The 23,447-nt window shown below is 39.8% G+C and overlaps 1 protein-coding gene across 4 annotated transcripts in view; it reads left to right on the forward strand.

Annotated features, from left to right (window-relative positions):
* Nucleotides 1–21,449, forward strand: part of EBF2 (EBF transcription factor 2) — a 253,479-nt gene extending 232,030 nt beyond the window's left edge. For 3 of the 4 annotated variants that reach the window (XM_056571139.1, XM_056571137.1, XM_056571140.1), the window contains 9 exons: nt 1,007–1,148; nt 7,882–8,012; nt 9,620–9,746; nt 13,698–13,786; nt 14,041–14,106; nt 14,194–14,365; nt 14,494–14,679; nt 15,840–16,007; nt 19,776–21,449. In XM_056571139.1, coding sequence (XP_056427114.1) covers nt 1,007–1,148; nt 7,882–8,012; nt 9,620–9,746; nt 13,698–13,786; nt 14,041–14,106; nt 14,194–14,365; nt 14,494–14,679; nt 15,840–16,007; nt 19,776–19,807 — 1,113 coding nt within the window. In that variant the 3' untranslated portion in view covers nt 19,808–21,449. The remainder of the gene's footprint in view (nt 1–1,006; nt 1,149–7,881; nt 8,013–9,619; nt 9,747–13,697; nt 13,787–14,040; nt 14,107–14,193; nt 14,366–14,493; nt 14,680–15,839; nt 16,008–19,775) is intronic. The other variant, XM_056571138.1, reaches the window with a different exon arrangement.
* The last annotated feature ends 1,998 nt before the right edge of the window (nt 21,450–23,447 follow it).

Consider the following 23,447-nt stretch of genomic DNA (forward strand, 5'->3'; position numbering starts at 1 on the left):
TTCTTATATACAGGAACAATAAAAATATGCAAGGGATTAGTTTATCAGTTTGATGATTAATTCTGTGCTATAATTTGTCATCCGTTAGAAAAAAAATAATATTAAAATGTTTCAATATATCCAAATAGTATCTAGAGCATATATCTAGTGGAATTAATCTTCTAATCCTATATATATATATATATATATATATATATATATATATATATATATATCCTTGTGGATTAGAGTTTATTTCTTAGTTTTGCTCAGTACTTTTAGTCCCGATTCCTCTCGCACCTCAGGGACACTTTGACACCTCAAGCCCACTAAAACATGGAAACAGTTAAGGTGGCGGAGAGACCTGCTGACCTTGATCTGTTTAGATAAGATGTAAAGATTTCCCAAGGTCAGTGGGTCTCTTGTGTAGTGTTTCTGAGCTTGACTTTGTCTGACCCTCAGCCCTAAAGGCTCTGAACCCGAGGTGGAGTCCACAGAGGGAAAATCGAAGATGATGGAAATTTCACCAGGATGTGTTCTACTCATTTTTACTTTACTGATTTGTCTTTACTTGTATATGCTATAAATGTTTAGGCAAGAATTTAAGGTAATAACATTGCATTGCTGAAAAGATTTTAGTGCAAATTTAGTGTAAATTAGTATTTCAGTCAAGGGACCACATATAGTGTATAATGAACATATGAGTATATGAACCCACTACTACAGATTGAGAGCTAAGAAGTTTTCAGAAGAATGAGGACACCAATAGAACATCAAAATGTGGGTTGCCCTGGTGGCAAGTGTAGGGTTTTTACAGCCAACTACATATGCATACTAGAATTTGCTGAATGGCTCCTCTTTCACAATTAGAGCTTCCTTATATGACTTTGAATAGGGACCCTCAAGCTTTTGGCTGCCCCTCTGCATTAGTTGATACATTTGTTGTGAAAGAAATGCCCCAAACAGCCCCAATAAAGAGGTTATGTGCACACTTTTGTCAAGGCATCTGACATCTTTGTTCCTACAGGTTGTCCTCTCTACCACGGTGAATGTAGATGGACATGTCCTGGCCGTGTCAGATAACATGTTTGTCCATAACAACTCGAAGCATGGGCGGCGTGCGAGACGGCTAGACCCTACCGAAGGTACGGACCCTTGTCTGGAGTACGGTACGGACTTCTCATTCTTTCACTATCTGCAACCAGAGACATCTGACAACCAGATTAATGCTGACAGTACTTCTGATTCATTCTTTTCTCTTTTCTAAATGACTTGTTCTTATACACAACTACTACTTATAGCATTCTGAACCGCTTGTTCCAATATTATGAGGTAGCAATATACATGCTGTTGCATTGTCATCATATAACAATTCAGTAGTCCACCCTGAAACCAGTTGGCTGCATCTGATTTATCGTTAAGAGGCTTAATGGATTTATCTTATATTGACAACCATTAGGCTAAGTTCACATGGACTTTGTGCTCTGTCCTATTTAGGGTCTGTTTGGCTTTTTTTGCCCCGAATGTACCCAAAATGGGGCGAAGCACAACTGACATCACTGGGTCCTAACAGATCCCATCTACTTGAATGGAGACTTTCGGGGGTCAGGTATTTTACAGAAGTTGAGCGGAGAAAAAAATAGGACATGCATTATTTCTTTCTCCACTCAACTACCGTCCTTCCGACGGACCGACCAACAGAGTTCCCTTTAGTGGAGCACAATGGCCGTGTTAACAAGCCCTAAGTTGTTAAAGGAGTATTCCAATTTTTGCCTTGTAGAGCTATAAAATAGTAAACTATGTACTCACCTCCTTTCAAATTCCAGTGGTCTGGTCCGCCCTGGTACTACTGTTTGCTAAACGCACTCTCCTACCTCTACTGAAGGCATTGCAAACACACTGCAGTCAATCACTGAGGCTGCAATGTCAGGAGAGGCGGGGTTGCACGTTATATGGGTAAACATGGCAGCCAGGATGGACCAGAATGCAGGCGCTGAACTGGACAAGGTTTTTTAAAGCTGTACCTTAGAACAGTTTTTTTTAAGATCTTGGAATACCCTTTTATCTCAGAACCCTCCTCTAAAATGTATTTTAGTCCAAAGGCCAAACATGTGGACATTCCTATTCAATGTCACTTATTAGATCACATGGTGATAGCAAGGTTCCACCACTTGTGACCCACCATAATGTGCAATAATGGAGAACCGTTCAAGGGCAACTCTCAGTATATGACGTGGTTAGCCCATTTAATGAATGGCATAGGTAAAAGGGAAATATCTGGCCAATGGCAGCTAAGACCCATGGGAACAGCTTTTTGCCAGGGGTTTCTGAAGCCATAACCACCGTGATCACTGCTTAAAAAAACGAAATGAACATTTAGCTCCTCTACACTGAGACATGAGAGTCAAAACCCAAACTATCCATATATTGGCCAAAATGCCAATGGTGCCACCTTGAATAGTAAAAGGCAACATATCTTAGTATATGCCTAAATCATTCTGTTCAGTACCTCTTTTCTCTAAAGTTATGTTCTGGGAACCATACATCAAATGTAAAATTACTATAAATATATATATTTTTTATTATACCGCTAAATAAGTTCAACGCAATATATATAGCTCACTGGTTACAAACTGTAACCCTCTAGATGTTGCAAAACTTAAACTCCCAGCATGCCTGGACAGCCATTGGCTGTTCCGGCATGCTGGGAGTTGAAGTTCTGCAGCATCTTAAGGGCCACAGTTTAAGACCACTGATGTACTGTAGCTAATGGCCACCCATCACCGAGCCAGGCAAACACTCTCTAAGGTTTTTCTGATGGTATTGCCCATTCTGAGGGATTTATATTACAAATATTAATTTAAAAAAATACATTATAATATAAAGACCTAACAATAATAAATAATAATAGTTTAGTTTTTTTGTCTCAATATATTGTATTGTTGACATTTTTATTTTTTCAACCCAACAAGTACAGGAGCCCACATAAAGTAGCACATAGACATAATAAATATATATATATAGATTGCCTCGCGTACTTGTTGGGTTGAAAAATATACCGTATTTTTCGCCATATAAGATGCTCCGGCATATAAGATGCACCCAATTTTAAAGGAGGAAAATCTAGAAAAAAAAAGATTCTGAACCAAATACTGTAGTAAAATATTTTATATCAGTATAGTTCCCCCACAATAGTTGGCAGTATAGTTCCCCCACAATAGTTGGCAGTATAGTTCCCCCACAATGGTAGGCAGCTCCCCCCCCCCCCACAATGGTTGGCAGTATAGTTCCCCCACAATGGTTGGCAGTATAGTTCCCCCACAATGGTTGGCAGTATAGTTCCCCCACAATGGTTGGCAGTATAGTTCCCCCACAATGGTAGGCAGCTCCCCCCCCCAATGGTTGGCAGTATAGTTCCCCCACAATGGTTGGCAGTATAGGTCCCCCACAATGGTAGGCAGCTCCCCCCCCCCCACAATGGTAGGCAGCTCCCCCCTACAATAGTTGGCAGTATAGTTCCCCACAATGGTAGGCAGCTCCCCCTACAGACATACAGCTTCCAGCCATATACAGTGTACGGCTGGAGGCTGTATGTCTGTGTGCTGCCCCTACAGTGTTCCGGTCACCGCTCCTCTGGCCCGGTGTCACAATCTACTGCTATGGCCTATGGACCATAGCAGTAGGTGCCGGGACCGGAGGAGCGGTGACCGGAACACTGAAGATTACGCTCCGCCGGTCACTCACCAGGCCACGGCTGGCACGCGTCTTCCTCCGGTCCTCCTGCGCCTCTATGGTTGTATGCACGGGACGTCCCGTGCGTACAACCATAGAGAGGCGGAGGATCGCAGGAAGACCGCAGGAGGATCGGAGGAGGACGCGCATCGGCCGGGGAATGGTTAGTGACCCGCGGACATCCTTATGTCCCGAAAAGATTTTTCGAGACACAGGGATGTCCGGCATAGGAAAACCTATGATTATCTGCCCGGGCCGGCTCCTGTATGCGGCTGCAGGCGTGGGCTGGCCAGAGCAGGTAAAAACTAATTCATGTATACTAAAAACCAGGGGGCCTCCAGCTGTTGTGAAACTACAACTACAAGCATGCCCGGACAGCCTTTGCCGGTCCGGACATGCTGGGAGTTGTAGTTTCACAACAGCTGGAGGCACTCTGGTTTTTAGTATACAGTTATTAGTAATTCACCTGCCCAGCGCCCGGAACTGTATGTTCCAGGCGTAGGGCAATAAACATAGCCGGTGTGAGCTGAAAAATTCACCGGCGGTCATGAGGCTGCTGCGGGCGGGGAGCGGGTAGTCAGCGCTGTACCGCACCGCCGCAGCCTCTGTACTTACCGCTGACTTACCGCTCTCACCCGCAGCAGCCTCTGGCGTATATTCGCCGTAAAAGATGCACCAATTTTCCCCCCTCTGTTTTGGGGAAGAAAAAGTGCGTCTTATACGGCGAAAAATACGGTACATATCATAAGGTGGCCCAGGCATTAGGAAAGTTAAAGGGTTACTCAGGTGGAAAGCATTTTTTTTTTTATCTACTGGTTGCAGAAAGTTAAACAGATTTTTAAATTACTTCTATTTAAAAAATGTAATCCTTCCAGTACTAATCAGCTGCTGTATGCTCCACAGGAAGTTCTTTTTCTTTTTAATTTGTTTTCTGTTTGACCACAGTGCTCTCTGCTGATGCCTCTGTCCGTGTCAGGAACTGTCCAGAGCAGGAGAAAATCCCCATAGTAAACCTATCCTGCTCTGGACAGTTCCTGTAATGGACAGAGGTGTCAGCAGAGAGCACTGTTGTCAGACTGAAAAGAAATTCAAAAAGAAAAGAACTTTCTCTGTAGTATAGAGCAGATAATAAGTACTGGAAGGATTAAGATTTTTAAATAGAAGTCATTTACAAATCTGTTTTACTTTCCGTCACCAGTTGATTTAAAAAAAAAAATTCGCACCCGAGTACCCCTTTAAGTATATCCCCAGTTATAGATATCTAGAACCCCACCTTATTAGTACCCTATTATAAAGTGAAATTATAAGGCTTGTAGTCCTGATATCACTTCTATAATGTTAGACTGGCTATTTCTACTCAACACATCTTGTATTAACCATGTGAGGAATTAATGAACTGGAAGAGAATGATTAAATCAGTGAGGAATGTAGTGCGGTGTTAATTTTCCCCCGGCGGGCGGTCAAATGGTAGGAATAAATCCCAGGGTGCGGTGCTAGACTGGAGTCCGGCTTTGGTTGAACTGATTGGACTTGATTGACTGGCTGCTCGGATCTGGAACCTCGCCAGAGATCTGAGGAACCTTTGACCCTGTCAGTGGTGGAAGCCGAGTGATAGATTGAGGCTGGTTATGGCTCCTGATGGAAAATGGAGCTGTGAGGCCTACCCATATGGAAGGGGAAGAAGCCATAAAAACACTAAATAAGTGATGCACACAAAACTTACTCTTTCCTTACTACTTTATGATTTATTTTTGGCCTGGATTTGAAGGGGATAGCTTCATAGGAAGTTTAAATAATTGAGGCAACGTTACTTTAAAACATTTTAGGGATCCATGAAAAGATCAGAAAGATGAATATTTTTAGGAAACATATCAATAAATAAATTATATAATATAAAAAAAACTAAAAATGGAAAACTAGAAGGACTCATGAACTGGGAGTCTCTGCAGATCAGTATTGCAGCATAAAGCGCTGGGCCCCAGAGGAGTCTATAGTTTCTGTATTACTACTCAGTACAAGTAGGAGTCATAATACACTCAGGCCTAGATATTATAAAATTATCGCAATGGTTCATTGGGAGTTTGTGCACATTTGGACCTTTCTAGAATTAACCCTACATAGAAACAAAGCAAAAGGACTATCAGAATGCAAAGTAACACCTCCTGTGTTTTCAATATATTTTTTAAAATAAATAAATGTTAGCATATATATATATATATATATATATATATATATATATTATTTTTTTCCCCCCCAAAAAAAATAAATAATTGTATTTACTATAAAATGTAAAAATAATAATAATAACAACAAAAAGAATAAAGCTAATAAAATGATAATAATAACCACAATAATAATGTGAAATTACATTATTAATAATAATTATTATTATTATAATTATAATGTCATAAAAATTATAATAACTTAAATGTATCAGGACAGCGGTAATAAAAATAATGACAATAACAACAATATAACTAAATGTATACGGTCATTTCTGTGTACAGCACTGCACCATATATCATCATTACACAAAATGTAAAAAAAAAAATATTTTCAAAAGTAGTCATAATTATATCAATATGATTATTCTTTAGGTTGTGTGTTTCTCTATGTATTTCCCACCTTCAGGGTGATTTGCTAGCTTATTTACACATACAAGCTCTTTCAAAAAGTTTTATATATATATATATATATATATATATATATATATACATACAGTACACTAGTAGTCCTAGTCAGTTTTCCTTAAGCCCTTGTAGTGTATATCCATCTTATCTGTTGACGTGTTTCTCTTGGTACACAACCAAGTTAGTAACCCATGCTCTGTCCCTTACCCTCCGTACACTGAAATTCTCTGGCTTGGATTCATTTCCAGTAAGAATTCTCGGTTTGCGCTATAAAGTGATTTTTGGCTTGAATGTGATGAGTATTTCCATTATTTCACAGGATATATAGTATTCCTGATGTCTGGTTGTAATCCACAACTCTGTAATGAAATGAGATTGTAGTCAGAACACACCCTTAGGAGGAATGCGAAAAGGAAACGCAGAACTTAAGTGTGAAATATAGGGTTGCAATTCCCCCGAATATACATGAAGTGGGCCCCAGCGCAGGTGCGAGTTCTCCTTTGTCCTGACAGCTCAGCTTTTTGATACTAAATACACCCCTTCAGCGTGCTCACCCTATGGAGATACATCCCCTTATGTACACATCATATATCTTTACAACACGTCATGCCAACGACAATTTTGGACGTAAGGGCTCAGGCACATGGCTATATTGTTGACCCATACAACCCTCAATTTGTATTCAGACATGATACAGCACCCACAGTAGTCTATGCGGCCATACTGTATCTCTAATTCCATATTTAGCCATCAGAAGTCACTGCTTGTAAAGGAGAACATCTCCAATAAACTGCGCCGAGTACAGAGTTGTAGGGACTCCAAGTACCTCCTCACAGGCTTCGCTATGGACATGAAGCTTAACTTGGCTTCCATAGTACCGCAAGTAAAATCCCACCATTGGAATCTATTATTACGATGATCCTGCGGACTCGAGAGTCTTACTTTGAATTATTTTTGGATGAACATATCAATAACATAGATATTATATTTCGCTGTTAAAAATAATCTGGAAAGGTTTTAGTTATTTTAAAATTATTTTAGTTTAAGAGTATAAAAAAAATGCTGTAAGTTTATTAGATCTAACTTTTAGTTAGAAATAAATTCTGTAATAAGTTTCCTTTTTTTATCATTTAGCTTTTTTTGTTCACATTTATACAAAACATCTGTATACTAAAGTAAAGTTATTTCTTTTGGACTGCTAAATTTGTATGTTGAATATCAACTTATTTTTATTATTAATTATTATCTTAACAATTTTTTTGAGGACATTTAATTAAAAAAATTAACTGTCAGAAAATATTTAATATATTTTAAAAACTATAGGTAACATGTACAATATACTCATGAATATCATACATAATGCATGTGATATTCTAACATTTCATTACAGCACTTCCTTGTATTATTGTCCTCGATGCTTAATATTCTGCCCCTGTAACAGTGGTACCAGCTCTGTTCTGACATAAAACTAAGAGACAAGACGGGTGAAGGAAGATCATGCAACTTAAGACTCATAGTCCATTTTGTTATTTGTTTACAGCCACACCATGCATCAAAGCCATTAGCCCAAGTGAGGGTTGGACAACCGGAGGGGCTATGGTCATCATCATTGGGGACAACTTCTTTGATGGCCTTCAAGTGGTGTTTGGGACTATGCTGGTTTGGAGCGAAGTAAGTAGAATATAACACATCTTGATGTGGATATAAGCTGAAGGCCGTATAATGGCTGTACAAAGATTTTTTTCCTTTGACACATTTACGGTACATTGTTATTGTGTTGAAAAATAATATATGTCAACCAATCAACCGATTTGCCATACAGCCAGAAAATTTCTTTATTAAGATTATAAAGTAATACAATATCTTATCTTAGCTTTTGCTCCAGCAGACCGGCATTGACTGTTACATCTTAGTTTAGTTATGGGAGTTATAACAATACACCCCAGTAGTTATCAGTTATAGTGAGTAGCCACTATTTTCAGTTTATTTCCTATTTGAAGTGTACAGTCATGGCTAGAAAATGAAGTATTTCTCACAGAAAAGGATTGCAGTAACATATGTTTTGCTATACACATGTTTATTCCCTTTGTGTATATTGGAACTAAACCAAAAAAGGGAGGAAAAAAAAAGCAAATCGGACATAATGTCACCAAACTCCAAAAATGGGCTGGACAAAATTATTGGCACCCTTAACCTAACATTCGGCTGCACACCCTTTGGAAAAATTACTGAAATCAGTCGCTTCCTATAACCATCAATAATCTTCTTACACCGGAATGTTGGACCACTCTTCCTTTGCAAGCTGCTCCAGGTCTCTCTTATTGGATGGGCGCCTTTTCCCAACAGCAATTTTAAGATCTCTCCACAGGTGTTCAATGGGATTTAGATCTGGACTCTTCAGAACTCTCCAGCGCTTTGTTGCCATCCATTTCTGGGGGCTTTCTGACGTATGTTTGGGGTCATTGTCCTGCTGGAAGACCCAAGATCTCGGACGCAAATCCAGCTTTCTGACACTGGGCTGTACAGTGTGACCCAAAATCCTTTCGTAATCCTCAGATTTCATGATGCCTCGCACACATTCTGAGTTTTTTAAGTACTCAGACAGTTCGTTCTCTTCTCCTCTTTCTGCTGTCCGTGCTTAGTGTGGCACACACAGACATACAATGCAAAGACTAAGTGAACTTCTCTCCTTTTTATCTGCTTTCAGGTGTGATTTTTATATTACCCCAGGTAAGTTTATAGGAGCATCACATGCTCGAAGCAATCTAATTTTTCCACAATTTTGAAAGGGTGCCAATAATTTTGTCCAGCCCATTTTTGGAGTTTGGTGACATTATGTCCAATTTGATTTTTTTCCTCCCTTTTTGGTTTAGTTCCAATACACACAAAGGGAATAAACATGTGTATAGCAAAACATGTGTTACTGCAATCCTTTTCTATGAGAAACACTCAGGGGTGCCAACATTTACAGCCATGACTGTACCTGTTGCTTCTAAAAAATTTTGTTATGTCCTAGAGACTTGTCAAAGGTTTTGATTGGTCCAATCACTAGAGCTGGGAGAAAAGCACGGCTGACCCAGGCAATCCCATAGACTTACATTGCATTGTAAGTTTGTCCTGCTTAGCAAAATCTTCTCCTGGCTCATTTTAGTGATGGTCGGAGTCCAGGCACTCAGACCCTGACCAATCAAAACTTTCGAAATGTTTTTACAACGTGTCATTTTTTTTTTAAAGTGACAGAGCCCATTTAATAATCAATTTGCTTTTTATTTTCACAGCTCATCACTCCTCATGCCATCCGGGTACAGACACCGCCGCGGCACATCCCAGGTGTGGTAGAGGTGACACTGTCGTACAAATCCAAACAGTTCTGCAAAGGAGCCCCGGGGAGGTTTATTTATACAGGTAAATATAGCGAAGTATACAAGAGTTTTAAGTTCAACGCAATGACTATTGCCGATTCCGAGAAATCCTTTTCTCAGTTGTATTGTCCCTAAAGCTTTGTGTATGCATTTAGATGTAGCAGAACTACAACTCCCAGCATGCCTGAACAGCTGAGCATGGTGGGAATTGTAGTTTTGCAACATCTGGATGACCACAGTTTGGAGCCAGCTTTTGCTAAAGCCCATATTTTAAGAGATGGTGATAGCCCACTTCCACAGGCCAAACAGGGGGGATTAATGTGGGAATTAAATCGGTTTTGCAGCACTTTAATCCTTATAGGCAGTTTCACCAGTTGGCTACTTAAAGAGACAGTGTGGCTTTAGGGAGTTCAGCAGACTCATTTTGTAGTGGCTGTGCCTGGTATTGCAGCTCTCTGTAGTTCAGACTTATTCAAGTGAATGGAATGTTGACGCAATACCAGGCGCAACCACTATCAATTGTATGGAGCTGTGGACTTGTCAGGGCAGCAGAGCCCCTTCAGTTAGCTTCTCATTAAAGTGTCATGGGTTGGACTCCCACCGATTTGATATTGGTGAACAAGTACATTTGTATTAATGCCACCGAAAATCTCTTTAACCAACAGATCATGGAAAGGAGATTGAAGGGGCACAGAGTCATCCAATCTCAGCTAGTTAGTAGTATGATGGTGCTGTACAGTACCAGAAGGCAGCACCATTTTAATCTTTGCTCACCTCTATGCACATGCCTGACAATACAAGTACCTTCTGTACAAATATATTAAAAATATGGCTGTGTGGACCAAAATGTGTAACGTGAGTCCTAACTCTAACTAGATATTTGGTTAAAGGGGTTATCCACCATAAGATGATTTTAATATGTACCTGCCATAAAGTAATGGACATGCTTAGGAATGATCCATACATGTCTTGGTGCTAAATGGCTGGTTGTGAAATTACCATAACACTGCAGCTATCTATTTGTGAAATGGCTATTTCCTGTTGGAGTTTCCTCCCTCTAACTTCAAGTCCCATGATCCCTTGTTTGTAAGTGTGAGGTCACTTTTCTCCCTCTCACACATCAGTTTCTCGGGCCACACTGCAACCTGGGAAAACACGACGACACTCATTTTATATCTTGTAAAAAATAAACATCGGGGCAAAGATCACATAAGAATGGCAAGAGCAGGCGTCAAACCCAGGTACAGACACTGTATTATGAACTACACTAATTTACAGCCCCTGTAGCATAGTCAAATAAAAAAATAAGCAAAATTCCTGGAATACCCCTTTAAGAACACAATACAATAGATTTATAAACCTAAAACACCATAATAACAGTAATATTAAATTACACTTCAAAAGTCTCATCTGGAGCTCAGTCAATATTTCACACTTTACCTTGGTGACAAATTATCACCGTTGCCATTTATCATTATTGGGAATGCGGCTGTCCCGACGGAGCTGCTACATTCTATAAGAAAACATTTGATAAGAAAAAACACCTATTTTACATCAATTTGCAGGGTGTAATGTGTGTCAGCGAGCGCAGCGACTCACCGCGAGGACATAGTTCGCTATAGAGCCGTTTCCATCTCCTGCCGTTCCCAGGATATACAGTAAATTTCATCCAGCTTAATTCAATTGGGGTTTGGAATTCAATGACAGATGAAATGGGTATTATTAAACTGCTTAAACATGTCCACCGGGATTGGGGAAAATCTAAGTTTAGCCAACGTTACTTTTTTTTTTTTAAAGATTTTTTTTCTGTTATATTCCCCCTTGTCTGGCTCCTGTTATATTAAAATTCATGTTCCCTGTAATTACTTAATAAAAAGTAAATAGAAATGCTGCTTCTGCAGGGATGTGACCTTCTCTGTTCATTTAATCTGAAGATGTAAAAAAAAATAAAAAAAAAAATAAATAAAAAAACAAAAAAATAGGTCAGAGCATCAAATAGAACTGTTATAAATATACAGGTTGCATGCTGCCTTGACACACTAAGAAATACGCATGTAAATCATTTTAACTTGCAATACTGCTATTGAAAAAAATGGAGGTTCTTAGCACACCGTTTGATCAAATAATATGTTCGAAAAACAAGAATGGCCGCTTATTGTATGTTCTAATATTGATTTACCAGCAATGCATCTATATGTAGCATTCCTGGTTTAAAGAGCTTGCAGTCTACTCCAGTGTTTCCCAACCAGGGTGCCTCCAGCTGTTGCAAGACTTCAACCCCCAGCAGGACTGAACAGCCATTGGCTGTCCAGGCATGCTGGGAGTTGTAGTTTTGCAACAGCTGGAGGCACCCTGGTTGGGAAACACTGCTCTGATTGATACCAGTGAGGTCAGTGATCTCAGGGGCCATGTCTCAGTTCAACCCACTCAGATATAACACTAGAACATTAGAATAGATACAGGGCTGTTGCAATATCTGCCCATCTTAAAGGGAACCTGTGATCATGAAAATGATATTCAATTTACCAAAACAATGTTAGAGAGCAGGAGGAGCTGAGCAGATCGATATATAGTTTTCTGCAAAAAAGATTCAATATAATTTGTATAATACTGTTCTAAATCCATGTTGGATCTGGGTTTAGGAGTCCAGTGGGCGGTCCTACTCAGTAATGGCCAGCTTTTCTTGTGTGGACATGGAAATAGGAGTCCAGTGGGCATTCCTACTCAGTAATGGCCAGCTTTTCTTGTATGGGCATGAATTAGGAGTCCAGTGGGCGGTCCTACTCAGTAATGGCCAGATTTTCTTGTATGAGCATGAAGTAGGAGTCCAGTGGGCAGTTCTACTCAGTAATGGCCAGATTTTCTTGTGTGGCCATGAATTAGGAGTCCAGTGGGCAGTCCTACTCAGTAATGGCCATCTTTTCTTGTATGGGCATGAATTAGGAGTTCAGTGGGCGGTCCTACTCAGTAATGGCTAGCTTTTCTTGTATGGGCATGAATTAGGGGTCCAGTGGGCAGGCCTACTGAGTAATGGCTAGCCTTTCTTGTATGGGTATGAATTAGGAGTCCAGTGGGAGGTCCTACTCAGTAATGGCCAGCTTTTCTTGAATCGGCATGAAGTAGGAGTCCAGTGGGCGGTTCTACTCAGTAATTGGCAACTTTTCTTGTATGGGCACGAATTAGGAGTCCAGTGGGCAACCTAACTCAGTAATTGGCAGCTTTTCTTATATGGGTATGAATAAAGAATAGGGCCACAAACTAGACTCTTAAAGGGGTTAACCACCCCTTGACATTTTTTTTTTTAAAAGAAGCTCAATTGTAATAGAATAACAAAAAACCTTTACTCACCATCTCATCCTGTGGTGATCCATCGCATTAGCACCGTGGACAGGTGACCAACTGCAGCCTTAGCTGCCTACTGGCATCATGGCTTCCATTGCCGAGCAGTGATACCAGTAGTAATGCAAGTGACTGCTGGAAAATGGACTCTACCTTCTGACTGTAAGGCTCAAAGTTTGGAGAACTATCTTCCTCCACCATGTAGATTCTCTTTTGTCGAGAAGATCTGGCAAGTCAAGATGGGGCACCTTTTCCCCATAGAGTAATGTAGCCTACTGATCCTACAGGAAACAGATGTTGGAGGGGGACTTGCCTATCCCATAGAAATCATTGACCTACATGTAAATGTCCATCATTGGTTTCATTGTCTTTCATGTTCCTAAAAGTTTCTGCACAATGTAGAATACGTGTCCTGGATTTTGGCTCATACCTGTAATGTATGAAGGTGTAACAATGACTTTCGATACCTGACTGTGGGCAACCAAGACAATGATGAGACAGGTTGAGTTGATCAAGATGACTAAGAGCTATTAGCTGATATAACCAATGTTAGATCCCGTCAAAATATGGCCTTGTTTGTGGGTTCATTGGTGATACCTTTACGTACTACATACATTTATGTGAACAATAATACGATTATTTTATTTCTCAATAGCATTAAATGAGCCGACAATCGACTATGGGTTCCAGAGGTTACAGAAGGTGGTCCCCAGACATCCAGGAGACCCTGAGAGGCTTGCAAAGGTAAGACCAGCCTCCGTTCCTACACGAGAAGCCGATGTTCACAGATGTTTTATAGGACATTCTTCATGTTCTTTACCAAATTGCAATTTTTAAATAAAAGATTTAATAATGAAATGGAAAAGAAACAACGTCTGGACCAGGGAGAGCGCCATTCCTTGTCCCAAGTAATCCCTTGCCTTCAGTGCCACCAAGTCCTCAGATGCCTGGTTCTCTTCATTCTCCAGCTTAAGTGACATTTGCTTCTATTTCCATAGGAAATGCTTCTTAAAAGGGCAGCAGATCTGGTGGAAGCTTTGTATGGAACCCCACATAATAACCAGGTAACCAATGCTTTATGCCTGTTGTTAGCACATTACCTTTTGCTCATGTTCCTGTTCTGATAACATTATCCTTCCTATTCCAAACAGGACATTATTCTCAAGAGAGCGGCGGACATTGCTGAGGCTTTATATAGTGTTCCGCGCAACCACAATCAAATCCCTACCCTCTCCAGCTCTCCTGCACACAGCGGCATGATGGGAATTAATTCCTATGGTGGGCAGCTAGGAGTCACTATTTCAGAACAGACTAATAATCAGGGTGAGTGACATCATACTCCTTATTTATGGGGTCCATTTTCTAAATACTTTGATCCCCTCAACAGTTCAACAGATCTCCCATACGTTTCTCCTCAGGTACTGATGTACATTTCTGTGTCTTCACCACAGGTTACATAAGGAATACAAGCAGTATCTCCCCACGTGGCTATTCCACCAGTTCCACCCCACAGCAGTCTAACTACAGCACTCCTAGCAACAGCATGAATGGCTATAGCAATGTCCCAATGTCTAACCTGGGCGTCCCTGGGTCTCCAGGCTTCATCAATGGCTCACCTACTACGTCACCCTATGGCAGTGAGTAGCTTATGTTTTTCCATCATAGTAACAAAATAAAGACAAATCTACACTTCACATTTGAAAGTAGTACAATGCATTTGAGAAGTTTCTAGACCCATTCACTTTTTCACATTTTACTATGTTGTGGCCTTGAGCTAAAATAAAAAAGAATCTACATATTTTCCCCATCATTCTCCACTTAATACCTCAACATCTCAAACAGAATGTTGGAAATTTTTGCTTAGTTTTTAGAAAGGAAAAGCTAAAATATTGCATTGATATAGTATTCAGAACCAGAGAAATGGGAGACCCCAGAGCTAAATTTCAAGTGTCATAACCAAGGGTTTGAATACTTAAGTTCATGCAACATTTTATTTTTTTATTTTTTTAATACATATACTCAGATTTATACATTTGTTGCATTCATTTTATGGGGTATTAAGTTTAAACTCATGGGGAAACTTTTTTATTTTAGCACAAGGCCTCAACATGACAAAATAGGCAAATATTCCAAATGCACTGTACATGAGTGTAGAATGGGTGAATGGAGATGGTTGGGTAGTCATGTTCCTGGCATATGAGTGTGCCCCCCCCTCTGCCCCATTCCATGTCCTATATAAACATTGGACTCTTTTACTCTCCACTGACATTCTGACAAAGTGATGTCACTAACTTTACCAGTGGCCCCATAGACCCATAACTCCTTCCCAGCTGGGAAAGTATTTTAAAGGGGTTTTCCAATGGATAAACCTATTTTTAACTGTCTAGCAAATTAACAAATATTGATAAAGTTATTTTACTACCTTTCTATGGTCTTTCATGCCTTCCTTCTACTTCTGACAGGGATTGTCTGCTCTATTCTCACCATAGCCCCACTTCCTGTTTGATGTACATCCTGTAACAGACTTCCTGTTTTTGCTGTGCATTCTAGCTGGGATTTCAGCCAACTCCATCTCCCTCCACTACACCTTTTTAACTATACCCCACCCACTACACCCTTAGATAGAGCTGGCTGAATTAACTGGCTATAGTGTACAACAGAAAAGACCAAAGAAAGGAAGTAAAAACTTTATTTACCAATATATGCTTTTATTGAAAATATGTTTTATTATTGGAACTGCCCTTTGAGAGTTAATTTTAGTTGGCTTAATGACAATGAGTTCACTCTTCTCTTGCAGTCATGTCGTCCAGCCCTCCATTGGGGTCTTCTGGAAGTTCATCCATCCTGCCTTTCTCCTCCTCCGTCTTCCCTTCCATGAAACAGAAGAGTGCCTTCGCCCCAGTTATCCGACCGCAGGGTTCCCCATCTCCAGCCTGTTCTAGTGGAAATGGAAATGGTTTCAGAGGTGAGTGCATCCCAACCAATGTGTCTCCAAATGTCTAAGACAAAATAAATAATCCAGGTTATACTTGGAAGTATTGTCATACATGAAGAAAGCCTTAATGTATATAAGAAAGAGAAGACATTGTCTGTCCTGGCATCCCACTTCCCTTTTCCCCTATATTTTACTCAATAGGTCAATTACATGTACTTATTATATATTTTACTCAATAGGTCAATTACATGTACTTTTGACGTGTCTAGCTTCTTTATTGGCTAACAAATCACTCTGTTCTGCTGCTCACTTATTCTGACATCCACTGTTCAGGAAGGGGAGTGTCCAAAGCAAGCACTGAGCCCGCCCTCACTCACCATGCATTCACTTCCTCCCTGAGTCTGCTGTGCTGGGTCTCTTCATCCAGTCACTGCAGGCTGCTCTGTAACCCCTTTTTTCTGTTTCCATGCTGCAGTCTGACAGGACAGGAGTGAGCACAGATGAGTGCTAGTCCCGCCCTCACTTCCTGGACTTTGTCCCATCTTGTGCTTTAGCTCGGATAAAGATGATGCTGCAGTCAGACAGGATTATGTTCTGGATAGTATGGAAACCCCTAGTGTTTTTATTTATTATTTTATATATATATATATATATATATATATATATATATATATATATATATGTACATATATATATATATATATATATATATATATAAGCAATCATTTCTATAAAGAGATATACATATCAAAAGATTTTGGTTCCGACAGAGCAAATATAATAGGTTTATCATTGGTGTCCCTGACTCTGACCTCTTTTTTTTTTTTTTTTACAATAAATTAAGATATTTTAGTTGAAAGGTAAGAAGATGCTATATATATATATATATATATATATATATATATATATATATATAATTTTTAGTATATTGGTTTTTTATTTTATTTTTATTTTATACTAGTCACCTGATCACAAAGGGATATGTGCTATCTCTACATAGACTGGGACCTTAAATAAGTGACTGCAGCCCTTGTTGAGCTTCGCTGTCCCTCTTCCGCTGGGACTTGCAGGCCTGTCAAAAGCGTGAGCAGAGAGGCTGCTGGGAAATCTCTGCAGGAATCCTCAGCATGGTGCTGTTCTGCTTGACTAGGGGAGAAAGAGACAATGCTACTCATCAAATTTCACATAGACACATGCAATGCACAATATGCTATCGTGATAACATGCACTACAGAATTTGTGTATTATTTTATTATTAGATGTTTATGTGTTGATCAAATACATGACAGTATTATATTGTGTATTGGTTTTGCATCGTTAATGTGTATAAATATGTATATTTGCATACATTGTCTTATGGATGTGTTCTGGCAGTGAAGTGGTTATGGATTGTGATGGTAACTTGAGCAGTAGAGAGGTTGGGGAATATCCAGGGATCTTATTTCACTCTCGGGTCCGGTCTTTCAGCACTGGGCTCAGAAAGGTCTCGCTCACACCCCCAGGGAGCTCCCCTCATGCCTTCACTGCCAGCAAGACTCTGCAGGGCAAAGGGAAGATGTGGAGCCAAGCAGGAAGCCGGCCTGTGTTACACATCAGATAGAGCGCAGGCTGTGTGCGCATATGGTAGCCTGTCAGTCATGTCGCTCGCTTAGGACAATGAAACTCAGTCTAAGCGTTCGCATGGAGAACACTGCTTCTTACAGACCATTCCCCATGTCTCTAGTCAAGGCGGCCTCATTGTACAGTCCTCGGACAGAGCTCTTTGTTTTACATGATGGATTGTATCATTTTTTTTTTACAGCAAAAAGTTCAAATGCTTGCAAAAAATAGTAACATGACAATAACAATAATAATAATAATAGTAAAAAAAAAATAATAATAATAATAATAATCCACTACGTATCTATCTATTTAAAAAAAAATAAGCATCTTAATATAATGCATACATACTTAGCCGCTCTATACTGTTATTTTTCCATTTTTATAGGTAAAATACCTCTAAAGCTGCATTCACACCACGTTTTTACACTACAGTTCCCATATCAAGGTTTTGATGAAAAACGGATTCCTCAAAACCTGACTAAACTGTATCAAAACGTGTGTACAAATTTTAACCCGTATACAGTTAAAAACCGTATACATTTTAAAAAATGATGTCCGGTTGCATCCGTTTTTTAAGGAAAAAACGTATAAGTTTTTAACTTTTCACTCCATTATAAATAAAGTTTCACTTGTTTGATTGAAACTTTAAGAAAAAAACTGTGGAAAGTCAAAAACCGTGTGGTGAAAACCGTAAGGAACCGTACACACATACAGTTCTGTACGGTTCCCATTGACTCCCAATGTATACGGTTTAATACCGTTTTTCACCCGGACCAAAAACCTTGGTAGACTACGGTTTTGGGTACAGGAAAAAAACTGGCAAAACCATACAGGATGCAAAACTGACACAACCTGATGCATCTTTTGGCATACGGTTTTCAATGGAGAGTCAATGCATACGGTTTTCAATACAGTTCCATACGGTTTTCACATTGAAAACTTATACGGGAACTGTATTACATTGCCCGGACGATCATGACAGGTCCTCTTTTAGGGGAACTATAATGTTGTTGAGGGCAGCAGAATACACGTCTAAACTCTAAGGACACTCTGTAGCTCACTGCGAAAGCGAGCAGTCTACAGAATAGCCAGTAGTAGATCACTCACTGTAATACCTCACCTGGAATACTTCTCCATTTTACTTAAGGTGCAATGTGTGTCAAAATTTGCGCCAAACAAATGGTGAAATGTGTAGTTTTTTTTAAGTTTTCATGTTAAATTTTTTTTTTATTCACCCCCAACCCATCCTCGCAATGTGTCAGTCTCTCTCCCCAGCAAACCTAAGTTGGTCCAAACCTAAGTTGGTCCAGCCTCTATAGTTGGCTTTGCTCCAATATTCACATTTCCGTTGTGCTCTGTCCCGTTCTGGGTCTGTTCAACTTTTTTTTTGTGCAGATCCTCTTGGCTTGAGTGGGATCTGTCAGGGAGTTAAAGTAGTACTCCATTGCCCCAGCGTTGGGATCATTTTGTTCCGAACGCTAGATGCGGGCAGCGGGGTCAAGATGTCATGACCACGCCCTCTCAATGCAAGTCAATGGGAGGGGGTGTGGCATCCTCCATGCCCCCTCCCATTGACTTGCATTGAGAGAGTGTGGCCATGACATCACAACCCCGCTGCCCACACCTAGCGTTTGGAACAAAATGATCCCAATGCTGGGGCAGTGGAGTATTACTTTAACTGAAGTTTATTGGAGAAAAAAAATTGTGCATGCACTAAACTTTTCCCGGCTAAACTCCCGTCATTTTGATGCAATTGCCGATGGAGCTCCATATAGCGGAGTCAGACAGCAATGTGAAAGAGGCCTTACAGAGTGTGTATCGAAAAGGCCTTTAGTAAACTTTCCAAAATATTCGTAAGTTTTGGAAAAAGCATTTCAAGAGCTTTGTAACTATGAAGACATAGGGGGAGATTTATCAAAACCTGTGCAAAGGAAAAGTTGCCCAGTTGCCCATAGCAACCAATCAGATCGCTTCTTTCATTTTGCAGAGGCCTTGTTAAAAATGAAAGAAGCAAGCTGATTGGTTGCTATGGGCAACTGGGCCACTTTTCCTCTGCACAGGTTTTGAAAAATCTCCCCCATAATTTTAAATGGCATACATTCCTATCTTGTAGATGATCTATATAAATATTGTTTTATATATATATTATTGGGGACACATTTAACCAGAATTTTTTTTCTTCCTGCTTGCATTTAGCTATGACTGGCTTAGTCGTCCCACCTATGTGAGGAAGCATTGGACTGTTTGTATATTTATGAGAAGCAGAGGAACAGCATGAAGACATTGCGTGTCGCCATCCACATCCGAGGAGAGGTCTACAAAGCGAGGAGACCTCTTGGTCCCATCTATGGAGATCTAACACCCTTCACAGCAAGGAAAAGTGACCTGTACGGATACAACGCATCTTATGTCTACATGGTGGAACAACTAAACTGAGTCCTGTACAGAGCTGGAAATTCGGACAACTACAAGGAATATTTTGGATACTCTTTGTTTTTTCTTCTTTGTAGGGAAAAAAAGAACTATTTCTATTTTCAACTAACTTTTTCTGATACCGATTTTATGTTCGAGCCTCGAGAAGATAAAAAACAAAAAAACAAAAAAAGCATTTTACAAAAGGAACCGAACAGGGTACCGGCAGGGAGGACTGTGCAGCCATTATCTATGTGGATAATCTGCTTCCTATGCTGTATGTTTCTGCTTACATGCTTAACATTTTTTTTTAATTTTTAATATGTTTTACATTATTTAATTGAATAAACTTGTAACTTATTGTATTTAGAGGTAGAAAAAAAATCAACATAATAAATATTGATATGGGTGATGGGATCTGTGGCCTCACAGATGACACACACGTCTTAAGGGTGTCGTGTAGGGTTGCATGCATCTAAACCCATGGTTGGGCTTACACCCATAGATTGCTCCTTAACCACAGATGATTGTCTATCGACACCCTTTCCTAGATCCTACAGCTGGTGCCACTTGACCTAGCATCCCTCTAGTAAGTAGCAGTCACTTGGTGCCATAAAGGTATATTGATATGTCTATGGGGGTGGTTTAATTTATTTTGTAAATTCAAAATCTTCAGGCAAAGTAAATATAATATACTCAATGAGCCTATTGGTAAATCCATATTGCAAATTGTTGAGTTGACCGGACAACCTTTGTAGCCCACAATGCAGTCACTTTAGCAAGTTTTTAAAGATTTATAGTGTTCATCTTGGATATTTTCCATTGCTTCTCTAGCGCCTCAAGTCATTGTGTCACTACCTTAGGTCACAGTTTTTCTAAGGGTTTTCATACAATCAGGGGCCAATTCCCATGTGGCCAATTCCAGGACAGAGCATACAAAACATTTATAGCATAAAAAAAGGTAATCCCATAGACAGACCTTACACTAAAGCAGTGAGATCCATAGGTTTAATGCAACAAAGTCTACTTGCACCCAAAAGATGACAAAAAAAAGCACTTTGCAAATTCAAGTCCATAAAGCAATATGTGTTGGCCATACAAAATGTTATGTATTATTGTGTTACTGCCTTGATATCTTAGTAAATAATTTAAGTCACGCCCTTATTTACCTTCTTTGTTATGTTTGTGTGTGCCATGGGAATATTTCTTTTTGGACTTCTCGGACCTCCTATGCCTACTGATAGCAACTTATCTCAATGTGTAGACGAGAGGAAGATACCCGTGATAGACAGTGGACCAATCTCTACAGAGTTCTCATTTCTCTAGGTTTTTACAGTGCTGCTTTCATGATATCTGCTTTGTTAGAAAGAAAAGACAAATAATAATGATACTGTCAGTTGTTTTTTTTGTTTTATTTTATTCGAGATGTCCATCCAGATTAAATTTCATGTTAAGGAGTTTTGTATAAATGCTGTTTCTGCTTGTTCTTTGTATGATAAATAAGAATATTGGGGGACATGTATCATTATTTGTGTATGGTAGAAGCATTTTACCCCTTTTCCCGAACTCTAAATTATGAGCAGAAGCGCTAAATTTATCAATCAAGTGCAATGAGCTTCATAAATTGCGGGTAAATATAGTAATCTCCTCAATCCACTCTTTGGAAAATAGAATCAATTATTTAGAGCATCTTGCTACGTTAAGTCCAAGATGGCTTATATTTGCGCAAAAAAACAGCTCTTGCGGCAAAATTTTGGGTGTAAAAAAAGTACGCAGTTAATAAATCCATGTGTTCTATAGATGTCACTCTAAGGTACCCCGATTCAGCCACATCTGGAGGACATGCTCTACCAAAACGTGCGCAAAAAAATGCGCAAAAAAAGGGCTTGCGCAAAATTTTGCGCAAAAAAATACACACAAAACAGGGGTAAAATCTTTGATACATGTCCCCCATTATTCATTGCTAATGTGACAAGTCCTGAAAATTTTCAGGAGATCTTTTGATATCCCTTCCTGATCATCTACAGCAAGGGTTCCCAACTCCTTTCAGTAAGGGTCCTGTTATCCATCTCTGCCATCAAGAGAAGGTACAAACTGAATGTTAAGGCTCTCACCTTGCAGAACATTATTTTTACCCTACTAATAAGGCACGGGGGGCACTGCAACATACTGTTTCCTTGGATATAACACTGTCACACATTCTAAATATAATATTGTCACACATTAAGCCCTTAACCCGATAACAACCATGGACGTCTATGCTCGTCCATGTGCCGTTAATGGGGTATGACGCGGGCTCCCGATTCGGGCCCGTGTCATACCAGCCGGCCCCAGCTGATTTCTGTAGCTGGGGGCCGGTGTTAATAGCCGACATGCGGCGATTGCCGCGGCCAGCTATTAACCCTTTAGATCGCCGTTGTCATAGTTGACAGCGGCGTCTAAAGGTGCCTGTATCCAGTCCCTGGTGGTCCAGTCCCCGTAGCACGATCGCGGGGGGGGAGATCCACTACTGAGGTAGCCTGAGGGCTTACCTCTCCTTCCATGCCGGCTCCGGTGCTCAGAATGACAGAGCCTGGCAGGGCAGGGATCAGAAGAGGACAATTTTAAATGTATTAATTTTCGTGCATGTAGTTATGATTTTTTCCAGAAGTACGACAAAATCAAACCTACCTAAGTAGGGTATCATTTTAATCGTATGGACCTACAGAATAAAGAGGTGTCATTTTTACTGAAAAATGTACTGCGTAGAAATGGAAGCCCCCAAAATTAACAAAATGGTGTTTTTCTTCAATTTTGTCGCACAATTATTTTTTTTTCCATTTTGCCGTAGATATTTGGGTAAAATGACTGATGTCATTACAAAGTAGAATTAGTGGCGCAAAAAATAAGCCCTCATATGGATTTTTAGGTGCAACATTGAAAGGGTTATGATTTTTAAAAGGTAAGGAGGAAAAAACGAAAGTGCAAAAACAGAAAAGTGCTTGGTCCTTAAGGGGTTAAATATAATAATTCAATACACAATGTCACTAATTATCAGGGACACTGTGTATGGCAGTATTATATTAAGGGAACAGAGTATGGCAGTATTATATTAAGATCTAAAATAATACTGGCACACACTGTTCTCATGGATATAATACTGGCTCACACTGTGCCCCTGAATATAATACTGCCACACACTGTGCCCCTGAATATAATACTGACACACACTGTGCTCCTGAATATAATACTGCCACACACTGTGCTCCTGAATATAATACTGCCACACACTGTGCTCCTGAATATAATACTGCCACACACTGTGCTCCTGAATATAATACTGCCACACACTTTACCCCTGAATATAATACTACCACACACTGTGCCCCTGAATATAATACTGCCACACACTGTACCCTGAATATAATACTACCACACTGTACCCCTTAATATAATACAGCCACACACTGTGATCCT

The sequence above is a fragment of the Hyla sarda genome, chromosome 4 (genome assembly GCF_029499605.1).
Source record: "Hyla sarda isolate aHylSar1 chromosome 4, aHylSar1.hap1, whole genome shotgun sequence".
Taxonomy (NCBI): domain Eukaryota; kingdom Metazoa; phylum Chordata; class Amphibia; order Anura; family Hylidae; genus Hyla; species Hyla sarda.